At 39.2% G+C, this 13,047-nt stretch overlaps 1 protein-coding gene across 2 annotated transcripts in view; it reads left to right on the plus strand.

Moving 5' to 3' along the window:
• The window catches only part of NPAS3 (neuronal PAS domain protein 3), a 628,382-nt gene that overhangs the window by 189,436 nt on the left and 425,899 nt on the right, over window positions 1-13,047 (plus strand). For both annotated transcript variants that reach the window (XM_064460238.1, XM_064460239.1), the window contains one exon: window positions 6,240-6,484. In XM_064460238.1, the coding sequence (XP_064316308.1) occupies window positions 6,240-6,484 (245 nt within the window). The remainder of the gene's footprint in view (window positions 1-6,239; window positions 6,485-13,047) is intronic.

A 13,047-nucleotide genomic window follows, 5' to 3' on the forward strand; every position in this document is an offset into this window, starting at 1 on the left:
ATCTAAAATAGCATTAGTTTTCTATCCATTAAATATCCTGGTTTTATGGTACTGCATCTCAGAATTATCAGGAGCTAGCAGCTGGAAATGTCTTTGTCTTTAGTGGACTCTGTATATGGAAATTCTTTCAGAAGTATGTTCTTAAGGGAACAGATGAAGTTTTCATATGATGACATCATCCTTTGATATCGTACAGTGATGCCGTCTGATCCAATTATCTGAGCTCCTTCCCATTCTCCACAAAAGGCAGACGGGGAGCAATATTTATGTCTCTTGGGTATATCTCCCACTGTTATTTTCCTGTCAGTACTGCAGATAGCGTATGTAGATTTGCTTGTCTGTTGGGAGACCTTCCCTATCATTTAAGAGCTCTTACATATGCGGTGCTTGCTTTCTTGGTGTTTTCTGAATGTCTCTGAAAGCCACTTAGTAAACAGGGGTATAGTTTCCCTGACTTTTATTCTTCTCATCAGCAGGAGAGCCTGCAGGTATTTCTAAGTTTCTGCAGCCCGATGCTCTAGCAAGTTCATTTCTGTTACCAAGAACCACCTCTAATCCCGATGTCATATGAAAGGACCCAATGTGAGTTTTGCTCCTGTGTCAGCACCACTGATTTCTGTTGTAAACTTCACAGCTCGCTTTTCTAGCGTCCTCTTGGGATTATCAGTACCAGTACTTTGCTCTTTTAAGAGCATCTGGTGATGAAGCTGATGTCACCTATCAGAATCACAGGTGCCAGAGAGGATTGACAGTGATGTTTAGGTCATATATAACGAATTCTTACATCCTGCTGAGGAAATCACTGCTCCCAAATTAAGGACCCATTGTATCAGCATAACTGCAGTGTCCAATGCTACAAGTGTATTTCACTAGTGGAAATATATAGAGTAGAAGTTAGGACTTAAGTGCACATTTCAGTAGACACTGTTTCTAAATTGAGCACTGATGCCAAGATGAGAGTGCTACAAGTTACAAACTCCTTGATTTATGTCACTTGGTGAAGCTTCCACACCTGACAATATACCAAATGGCTGGGAGGAAAAATGTGTTATTGGTAATACTGTTTCTCAGGAGTTTCTTTTGTACGTCTATTATATCAGCTCCCCATCCCTTGTACTTTGGGATTTTTTTAATTGTGAAAGCTTGAATACACATAGGTGGCTCTCAAAGGATGCTCTTTACTTATAAAGGTAACCTCACTTTTCAGCTTAACTGGCTTCCATTGCAAACCATTAGTGATCCAGTAATGCATTATGTAAGTTTACATTGCAATATTCAGTTTCAGCAGTCTCCTGACCATATACAGGGCATGTAAACTGTGCATTCAGTCATTGGTGTTGCTAAGGACTATTCTATCACCATTCAAAAGTTGCTGGGATCTGTAATGTTTCTGGTTTGTTTTACTAGGGATCTCCAAAAAGCCCCCTTCTTACATATGGGTATAATTAAATGCTCTGGAAAGATGGTGTGAACCTCTTGGTGCAGACTTTCAGAATAGATATAGAATCTCAGCTCCTCTGGATTCCTCAAACTTGATTTGGGGACTTGAGGTCCTCAGCTTTGGCTTCTGGAGAAAAAAAGTGTGATGACAAGTAGTAAAGGCCATTCCTTGTGCCATGAAAATGAGCTTTCACTTGCAAGCAATTGGGCAGAGGCACTTGTCTGCTGCTCTCTTATGTTACTGTTGTAGGTATTTAATTTGTATAGGGTATCTTACATCACTGAAAGTAATTGGACAGTTCACACCTCACAGGGCTGTAGCTTCCAGGTTTCTGTATATACATAAAATAGTTCTATTAGCTATATTCAATGCACATTTTGAGGGATTTTACACATCTATGATGGTAAAGATTTAATGATACTAAAATTTTAAATTGAACAGAAAGAGCATTGTGAAATCTTATTTTTCAGGTAGTTTTCTCCTAGAATATAACTTACAAATCTAGCTGCTAGCAATCTATATGGAGTTCATAAAGACAAGTATGTACTTCAGTGCTGGATTCAGTAAGATGGTATATCCTTACTTGTGGGTAGGGATAGTGAGGTAAAGATACAGGAGGAAAAGGCACATCCTTATTTCTTAGTCAGGCTGTCTTTTTAAATATAATTGCTATTAGTACAGAATTGTATAGGGAATATAATTTGTTAAGGATTCTCAGGGAAGTGTGATGGAGGGATTTCATTTGTGTTTTAAGGGCCCAGCTGATCTGCCCTTTCAAGTCTGAGGCATACCTTGGGCAGAGACAGCCACAAAAATGCAGGTGGTTAAGAATATTAAAAGAAGAGCATGTCTGCAGTTTAAATTATTTCTGAATTAGAAAGAAAGCCAAATAGAGGTCTCAGAATCATGTTACTAGGTCTGTGTGCCTAGATTCTACTGATTTACTTCATATGCCAGAGTGCTTTTGTAGATCTGGCCATTATGATTATTTTTGTTGATAAATCCAGGGTTTCAGGAAGGGTTATGGAAGCTTGAGAGAAGCATTTGCTGTTCCATTATACACTGGCTGAATTTTAGCTCTGTTGTAAACCGATGACTAGTTAATGGAATTTTGCCTGTAAGTTCATAAAATTAATAAATAAACAAATGAAGCGACAGAAAGATAGCGTCTTTGTGAGGGACAAACAGTTTCTACTCACTTAGTGACTGGCAGACACCAACCCCAGCATGAGCACCAACCTCTACCCACCAAGGCACAGGTATGGTCAAGCTTATCATATCCTGAGTTGAACACTGTGGTCTGTCTCAAAATAAGGAAAGAAAAAAAATGTTTAAACCCCCTAATTAAAAAAAAACAAACAAACACAACAGGCAATATCTGTTCTTTGTATTATCTACACATTGCCTTCTAATCTTTTGGGAAGTATACTGTACATTGTTTGCCCCAAAACACACAACAAAAAAGGTTAATCGCTTTTCCTTTGCAAAGCTGTGTTGTTATATATTGAAACCAACTGAAACTTCAGTTTCAAAGAATCACAGAATCATACAAAGAATCACAGAATCACAGGTTGGAAGGGACCTCAGGGATCATCTAGTCCAACCTTTCTAGGAAGAGCACAGTCTAGACAAGATGGCCCAGCACCCTGTCCAGACGACTCTTCAAGGTGTCCAAGGTGGCCGAGTCAACCACTTCCCGGGGGAGATTATTCCAATGGTGACTGTCCTCACTGTGAAGAAATTCCCTCTCGTGTACAGTCGGACTCTCCCCAAGAGCGCCTTGTATCAATTCCCCCTTGTCCTCTCCATGTGACTCCTTGTAAAAAGGGAGTCTCCATCTTCTTTGTAGCTGCCCCTTAAGTACTGGTTCACTGTGATGAGATCCCCTCTGAGCCTCCTTTTCTCAAGGCTGAACAAACCCAGCTCTCCCAGCCTATCCTCATATGGCAGCTTCCCAGTCCTTTGATCATCTTGGTGGCCCGTCTCTGGACCCCTCCAGCCTGTCCGCATCCTTTTTGTATAGAGGGGACCAGAACTGTACACAGTGCTCCAGGTGTGGCCTGACAAGCGCTGAGTAGAGTGGGATGATGACTTCTTTCTCTCTGCTGGCGATGCCCTTTTTGATGCGACCCAGCATCCTGTTGGCCGCCTTGGCCGCAGCAGCCACTGTTTGCTCATGTTGAGCTTCCTGCCCACCAGGACCCCCAGGTCCCTTTCCACAGAGCTGCTCTCCAGCCAGGTGGGTCCCAGTCTGGGCTGCACTCCTGGATTATGTTTTCCCAGGTGCATGATCTTACGCTTCTCCTTGTTTAACTTCATGAGGTCCTTGTTGGCCCTCTCCTCCAGCCAATCCAGATCTTCCTGCAGAGCAGTTCTCCCTTCTGGGGTGTCTAATTCCCCACTCAACTTGGTGTCATCAGCAAACTTCATCAGGCTACACTTGATCCCATTATCCAGATCACTAATGAAGATGTTGAATAACATTGGGCCCAATATCGATCCCTGGGGGACTCCACTAGTGACAGGTTGCCAGTTTGAGACAGAGCTATTTACCACCACCCTTTGGGTGCGGCCTGTCAGCCAGTTCCCCACCCGCTGCACAAACCACTTCTCTAGGCCATGACCCATCAATTTCTCCAGGAGGAGACTGTGGGGGACCGTATCAAAGGCCTTGGAGAAGTCCAGGTAGACAATGTCCACCGCCCGCCCCATGTCAACCAGGCAAGTCGCTTTGTCATAGAAGGTAACCAGGTTTGTCAAGCTCGATCTGCCTTTAGTGAAGCCATGTTGGCTTTTACCAATCATGTGCTGCATTTGACTTGTGATGGCCCCCAGGAGGATTCGTTCCATAACTTTCCCAGGGACTGAAGTAAGGCTGATGGGCCTATAGTTACCCGGATCCACCCTCGAGCCTTTCTTGTAGATAGGGGTAACGTTTGCCTTTCTCCAGTCATCTGGGACATCCCCTGTTCTCCATGACTTTTTGAAGATCATGGAGAGAGGCCTTGCAATGATGTCAGCCAGCTCTCTCACAACCCTTGGGGTGATGGCGTCAGGGCCCATGGATTTGTAGGGGTCAAGCTCCTGTAATTATTCATGTACTAACTCTTCTTCACTGATGCTGGGTTGGTATTTAGATCAACCGGCAATTTCGTTCCCAAAGTCTGGGACCTGACAGTGCTGGTAAACACAGAGGTGAAGAAAGTGTTGAGGACCTCTGCCTTTTCAGCATCGTTGGTGATTGACTGTCCTTTTCACTTTAACAGTGGGCCTATGTTTTCCTTCTTTTTCTGCTTATGGTTGACATACCTGAAGAAACCTTTCTTGTTATTTTTGACACATACGGCCAGTTTCAATTTGAGTTGGGCTTCTGCTTTTCTAACTGCATCTCTGCATGCTCTGGCAATACCCTTGTAGCTCTTGACAGATAATCCTCCACTTCTCCTCTCTGGTATGCTTCCCTTTTGGATTTGAGTAGACCCAGGAGGTCGTGGTTGAGCCAAGGGGGCCTCTCGCTCCACTTACTTCCCTTTCATTTGTAGGGGATAGACTGGCTTTGTGCTTCCGATAGAGAGTTCTTGAAGAACTCCCGGCACTCACTAGCTCCTTTGTCTTCCATGGAAGCTTCCCATCGAATCCCTCCCAGCTGAGCCCTGAGTGAACTGAAGTTTGCTCTTCTAAAATCCAGAACCCTTGTCTTAGAGCTGACCTTCAGCACACTCAGCAGGATCCTGAACTCCACAATATTGTGGTCACCGCAGCCAAGGCTATCACTAACTGAGATGTTACAAAGCAGGTTTTCTTGGTTTGTGAATAGCAAGTCCAGCAGTGCCTCATTCCTGGTTGGCACATCCAACATTTTTATGAGGAAACTCCTTTGAGTTTCAGGGAAAGATCAGGAGAGGACCGCAGCAGTTACCCACTGCCATCGCAATGTGCATTCAGCAGTTATACACCAATTAATTAGCCTAGGGGTAAAATCTGAATTACCTTTAGATATTGCACTGGTGTGGTAACAAGCGATACATGGATGTAACAGGAGTAAATTAATGTCTTTGCATTTCCACCAGCTCAGTGTAAAGCAGAAGGTCCTTTCTTACCAAAAGTTTTCAGTCTGAAATGTGTACGGTAGTCAATTACAGTCAGAAATGAGACACACACAAGTCTATTGCTTGCCCGCCCCTCTGACAGAGGTTGCTGTTCCCACAGGAACAGCCGAACAACTCATGAAAAGCTGCTTCATGAAATCCAGGAAGGTTTACATTATTGCACCAGACTTAGTTTTACATCTTAGAAGCTACTGTATATTGTGTTTGGTCATCTTGGTGGCACTGCAACTGCTGTCAGAGGTGCCACACACTTCAGTCATCTGTCTGTAACCTCCTTTTCCCAAAAATCAGAACTTGGCACAAATTCAGACAAATTGGGTTACAGTGGGTCAGGAGAAACAATGGCATTCATGCAGATAAACCCCACATGTATGCAGAATTCTTGGGAATCCTTTCATGCAACTGGCACCAGAGAAAGGAAGGGCAGGCTAAGAAGAAAGAGTCTGAAATGGGCTTGGAGTTGTTACTTAATGTGTTGGTTTACCACTGAAACTCTAATATTGTCATTAGTTTTAGTCATTCAAAGATTGAAGCACCATTAAATATATCCTGAAGTCTTTACTTTCATATACAACGGCATTTTGAAAATGTGGTAATTTGTATAGAAGACCAGCAGTGAAAAAGCAGATTGGTTAAGTGTGACAGAACACTAATATTGATGAATGTCTACTTTGTTTATTTTCTTTCAGTTTACAAGCTTTGAGGAAGGAAAAGTCCAGAGATGCTGCTCGCTCTCGCCGGGGAAAGGAGAATTTTGAATTCTATGAGTTGGCAAAGTTGTTGCCACTACCTGCAGCCATTACCAGCCAGCTTGACAAGGCATCCATCATCCGACTTACAATTAGCTATCTGAAAATGAGGGACTTTGCTAATCAAGGTGATCCTCCATGGAACTTGAGAATGGAAGGGCCTCCACCTAATACATCAGTAAAAGGTATGGAGTAAATCTGTTGTATAGTATCGACTATGGCAGCCTTTAGTAACCTCTAAATTGAAATTTTTACCATCATCCTTTCTTCTTTCCCTGCATATCAAATCCTTTAAAGGGATACAAATGTGGAAATCTGAGGTCTGCATGAGAAAGACACCATGTGAAGGTGAAATAAACCTCTTATTTTATTTTTTACTTAACAACAAACCTATTGATATAACTATTACAGCTGTAAGTCTTCTGGGTGATGTAGACTGAATTGTTTAAAGTTATTTAGCAATGATTGTGTGGCTTTGTTTAAATATTTTATATGAGACATGTTTGAGAGGAGCATGGCATTATTCCTTGATTTGAGGACTCAATCTCTTAATTCTCTGGCAAAACATTAAAGGCAGAGTCACGTATTTCTGAAGTTTGAGAGCGTCACATCCAAGTTTTTAAATCTTCAGGTTAGAGACTAGGATTTTATTTATCATCTTGTAATGTAATAGAAATTATTTTGACTTCTCAGCCAGTAGGCATCTATCAACCTTTCAGCCAGAAGAGGCCATTTTCAATATTAAGCACCCTCTTTTCATGCTCAAACAAGCAGTTGGGCAGCACAGGTAATGTTTTAGCCATAAGTTGCCACAAAAGTCAGGTAATAGAGGAATCTGACAATTATTTTAGAGGCTGTGGGCATGTAGGTCCTAAATAGTGTTTCCAATTACTTGTGTAAACTGGACATTATTTTGTGGTTTTTCGGTGTTTTTTTTGTGGGTTGTTTTTGTGTTGTTTTTGTGTTGTTTTTTTTTTTTTTTTTTTTTAACTCATGCTATTCATGTAGATAAGTATGATCTTGCTGTCTGATATTTTAAATTAGGGAGCAAGTTGCATTGACAGACCTCAAAGTTACCAAAACCTGGGATTTTTGGTTGTCTTGGCTTTGACAGCACAGAATACTACCCTGTTTTATTTAAGCTACTGATCTCACATTTTGGAGGAAACATATTTTGGAAAGATGCATATGAGATTTGAGCACTTCAGGTTTTTTTCCACACACTATGAAAGTTAAACTCTTAATCTACACTAAACTAGATAGACTGAATATAGCACGAGGCAAAGAAAAAGCCACCTTTAAGGGTGGAGGGAGGAGTGGGAGATAGAATCTTATTTATCAGCCCACAACTGCCCATAAAGCATTACTGGTATTGATGGTGCAAAGGGCTTTTACCTGCTCTTCCATTTAAAGGAAGTAATGTTAGTTAAGAAAAGTTAAAATTTTCAGTGGCTGGAGATAGACATGGAGGGCAAAAAACCAAAGGACTTTCAGGCTGATGATTTAGTAGCTGGACATATTTGCGTCATTTAATATATTTCATTTATATTATCTGCCACATCATATATAATTTTCATAGAGGAAAAAAGGTAATAATTACATCATCCAGAGCATGAGTATAGCATGGTTCATCAGGCGTCTGATATAATATGCAAATGTTCCACATTTTTTCAGGATGAGAGTTTATTCTCAGGCAATTAAGCAGGGTTTCAAGGCGGATGTAAAATGGACTCTGCTGTACTATCTATGACCTGTCTGTTAAAATAAATAATTCCTCCCAAAATTCCTATAGCTAACAGACATATAGTGCTTCTACAAGATGTCCTGTATTACAGAAAGTCTAATCTCTGCAGATCTCTCCTATGTTTTCAGAGTATCTGGGATCTGTTTTTCATAATCTTCTTCTGGAATAAGAATATATATCTGAATACTGAAGCTTGCTTTTTTTGTGTGTAAATGTTCTAATAGAGAAAAGACTTTTAAGAGGGAATGAAGTTTTATTCTTAGACAACAGCATAAATAGCTTGGCCTAGACTAACATATAGCCCTATAAAAAAGCTAGGTAAACATTTAATGTCTTTTCACCCTATCTGATATAAGAATTGTGCTCCTCCACCCATCTGGTGATACGGTTCCCATTGCTCTAGGCAGAAGGGGTGGAGGAGTGCTAAGGAAGGATTTTTGCAATTTTTTTTCCTGTTTGAGTACTTGGCTTTATACTAACTAGGGTTGTATAATTTATGTGTCAGTATATTGAAATAATGAAACAGTGTTTCACTATATAAGAATTCCCCATAAGGAGGTTTAACAGTATGGTACAGGTATATTTTATTACTTCTCCAGTCCTCCTTACATAGAAACCTGTTAACACATTCTGATCAAACATTCATGAAATTACATCAAAAGAAATTCATTTTCATTTATTAAGGTCGCTTTTTGCTGCCCTTGAAGAAGTTCATATGGATAAACAAGGCCACATAAATAGCTCGCAGCTTCATGTGAAGTATGGTTGATAATCCTACAATAAAACACTAGACGTTGTATTTTGTGTGTGCCCAAGCAATCTTCTGAATAGACTTAGAGGTATTTGGAAAATTACATGAGAGGTGCTTACACTGTGCAGGCAACTGCTTTTTTTCTTTATTGGGGTTTTTTTTTCTTCCCCCGAATGTGATGATCTGCTTGTGTTAATAATTAGATTTCAAAGCTTGGTTTTAAATTTTTCCCCTAGTACTGTGAAGAAATTTAACCATTTTAATTTAGTATTTTGGGAAGGTCCTTTACTCTGCCCTGTATTTATCACAGCTTTTCTTAAAAGTCTATAAAGGCTGATGAATTTGTTTTCTTATGCCTATTGTGTAACGATCACTACAAGTTGTGCTTGCAAATGAACACTAAGGTAACTTCATGTAATATTTTCAGAGTCAATTACTTCATGGAAATGTCTTCAGCAGTTGGAAAGTAACAGATAGTTTTCTCCATTATTTTAGAAATATCTGTATTGTTATAATACAGATCAAATCTACAATGAACATTATGCATTATTCAAGAAATGACCAGGCATTCTCAGCAGTGTTTCAGCTAAATAACTGATGATTGTAACCTTTAAAGAAATCTCATTGTGGTGACTATTGGTAAATCATTTCTCCATTCATAGTAATCTTTATTTAGAGGCTATCTAGAAACCATTATATCTTTTATTAATCTTAAAAGCAATAGCCAATGATTTGACATTTGCTAAAAATTGATATATTTTCCATCTTCTAATACAGCAGACTTCAGTCAATTTTTTTGGTACATTGTCTAAGGCTTTCTGTACGTAGGAAGTATTAGTCCTTGTAAACAAGTACACACATAACTTGCAGCAGATGAGTTTAAAGATTACAGTTCTTAAAGACCAGGACATGATTCTCATATGGCAGAAAAGAATCAAAAACTTATTTAGAATCACTAGGAATAAAATTGTTATTCTTTGCATACTACATACATTATGAATAACGGTACTATTCCCTTCTATTTCCTTCAGTCCAAAAGCCTTTGTTTGAATCCCAGTATTTAAGGGTTATATTCTGAAGAGAGCACTAAATGAACTGCTGATAAATTTCTTGCACTCAGAGATGAGTTTTCTGAACATTCTGATCAGGGAATGGAAGTATTTTTATACTATATACTGTGCATTCAACCAGTAATGGGTGCTTTACATGGCACGGCACTTGAAGTCCTCTAGTGCATTCTGATTGTGTGACCCATACCAGGCCCTGCAGTCCTTCTCCAACATCAAAACGTCCTGAGCACCTTCATATTTTGGAATATCATTGTCTTCGAATGATTTGACTCCAAATTTCTTTATATTTGTAGCACAAGCGGTTGCTGAAAGCATTCAAAGATCATGCAGCTTTTTATGTTCTTTTCCACTATGTCATAGATGTTTTCACCAAGCCATATTTTCTTCCTTTTTTTTTCAAGTGAAGAGAGGAAGGAAGAGGAGGAGTGTGAGGCACTGTAATGTCCTCTGGTGTGTTCAATGTGTCTGGCTGATGTAAAGTCATGCCATGTATTTACTTTCTGGGCCATCTTTGGGACACTGGTACTGACTCAGGACCACTGTCACTATAAAAAGAAGGCTCATGAGTCTTTGTCTTGAACAGTGTTCCCAGCATTTTCTATTTTGGTTTCTTTTGAAGCAGCAGCAATTAAACCCAGTAGTCTCTGTCTAATATGCAAACCCTTGTCCTGGAAATTTGCCACGATGACATCACGATGGTTCTTAGATGTTCATTCTGTTTTAGTTGAAGTGAGGTGTTCGTTTCTTTTGTTGGAGATACAAGTGCTTGTGCAAGGCCATGAGTATAATTTCCTGCTGAATGACATGATCTATGGAAAATACAGTATGTGAGGCAACTTTGGGCATGTTGTTCCTTTGAATGGAAAAAAGTAATTGTGGAATTATCCATGATCTCAAGTTATAAGTGGGTTTATCATGGGTTTTACTTTTTCTTAAGCCAAATCTTTACATTTTTACGTTACATAAGTAAAACAATCTCACTTATCTTCTGTCAATGAGAAGAGGTGAACGAGAGATTCTACCCAAGGAGTGAAAAGTACTTCAGTAAATAGTACTGAGCAACTGGTAGGTTGCGTGAACAATGTCACTTTTGGTTTACCCATTTCTACTTTTAGCATTACGTGTTCTGAAGTTAGGTAGTTTTACACATATGTGTTCTGGAATTAATATATATGATTATGAAAAGACATCAAATGCTGTCAAAACCGTTTGTGGTGGACTGAAATTTTTCTTGTCCAAACTGTTCTTCTCCAAAGTAACTAAATATGACTCTGACATGTTGCTTGCAATAAAGCATTCAATGTTATTTCAATTCTGCATCGGTACTAAAATAAGTAAAAAAAAACTTTTCATAATCACAAGAAGAAAAATTATGCTTTAAAACAAAATTACACCTTTTTCCTTGAAACTAGCGTGTATTTCAAATGATCCATTCCCAACATAAACAAAGGATGTTAGTATAGATTGAAAATTAATTTGATGACTTATCATACTATGGAACTTGGCATTGAGGAAATAAGTCCAACGCTTTGAATTCTCTGGGAAGGAAAACAAGCAATAATGATAATTGGGAAGTAGTGTAATTGTTATCCCAAATGTCAAGTGAGATTACTTTAATTAATTCAAATACCTTTTTCTAATAGTTTTTATGCTGGATATGTATGCATTTCTAAGCAATAAATAAATGGTTCTCTTCTGAATGATCTCATTGTGGTAACCCTTTAAAAAAAATTACCTGTTGTTAGCCTTTTATATTTTAAACTGAGTAGTGACTTCTGAGCAGGAGACGCAAGATAGGAAAAGTCTTTCACTGCCAAACTGCACAAGCCTTCCACTAAGATCAGCCTTCTCTTCTGAACCACCACATAATTCTGTCTCAAGGAAGCCATCCATAGGGGCAAAGAAATAAGAATTATTTTATCTCTCAGTGTTTGTGGCCTAAGGCATTTTTTTTCACTGTTAGACATGAAAAGATCAATCAGATTAAAACAGCATAATGCAGATGAATTGGCAGTATTGTTTGTTTTGAAAAGGGTCTCCATCCTGCTTTGCATGGAACTTCTGCTCTTGCGCTGGACAATTCTTGATAGTCTTGTAATCTATCTCTCCCTGTCTTGCAGGCGTTATGAGAATCCGATTCCTGTTTACGTGGAGGCCACTGTAAAGTGCTCTGACTGTGTACCAGTATCCAACACTGATTATAAACATAATGTTTATCCATTGTAGATCTCTGTATGTGACCATAGGGGCATTGCAGCCATAGGATTAGGTTGCTTAGTCATCGATCTGTTACATAGGTTAAAGAAAAAGTGTGTTGTTTGAATGTAGGAAATGAGTGCTGGAAATTTCAGACAGTCAGTGGTAAAACAATGTTCTTTGAGAGAGTTATTGATGGCTTCCTAGTACGAAAGATATGGCACCCAAAATGAGGTAGCTCTGTTTGAATCTCGTTGTGGTAGATAGATTGAATTGAATACTGGACTTGGAGTTGGTGGTTGCCTAGTGACAAGTGATCATGACCTGATTGCTTTCAATCTCTGCAAATGGAGGAGGGTGCCAACCAATATACTCAGTGCTTTTGAGGGACTAATTGCCTAATGGGGAAACTTTCATATGAAATTGATTGTGAAGAAAAATTTTGATGGAAAAATTAGAGTAGAAGTTGACTAGAACTCTTAAAGAAAAATTTATGAAATGGTGGTTTCATATGCACCTGAAAATTATAAAACTGTGTCCTTTTTTTCAGAATGAAAGCTAAATCAATAATTTGATTAAATATGTATGTGTATTTATGTAAAACTTTGGGAATACAAGGGAAATATATAGCAATTAAGATAAACTGGAATGTTTGAGCACAGAAAGTTGACAAAGGCAAGCAGAGACATTATGGAAAAAATCTGGCAGGATTAGAAAAATGAAAGAAAAATTGGCTTTATGTTTATTAGAAACAGGTAGAGTTCTGGCAAAGGCATAGGCTCATTAGCAGTAAGGTATAGTAAAACTACTGATGCAGCAAAGGCAGGAGAGCTTGATACAGGTTTCTTTAAGTGCTTGCCTGTACAGAATCCATTCTACAGGGCTTTATAGTTCAGGTTACTGTTAACAACAGTGTTCATGGAGCATACGCAATCGTAGTTATCAACAATGCAAAAACTTGGGGAGGAAAATTCTGCTGTTAAGAGT

The sequence above is a fragment of the Phalacrocorax carbo genome, chromosome 9 (genome assembly GCF_963921805.1).
Source record: "Phalacrocorax carbo chromosome 9, bPhaCar2.1, whole genome shotgun sequence".
NCBI lineage: Eukaryota > Metazoa > Chordata > Aves > Suliformes > Phalacrocoracidae > Phalacrocorax > Phalacrocorax carbo.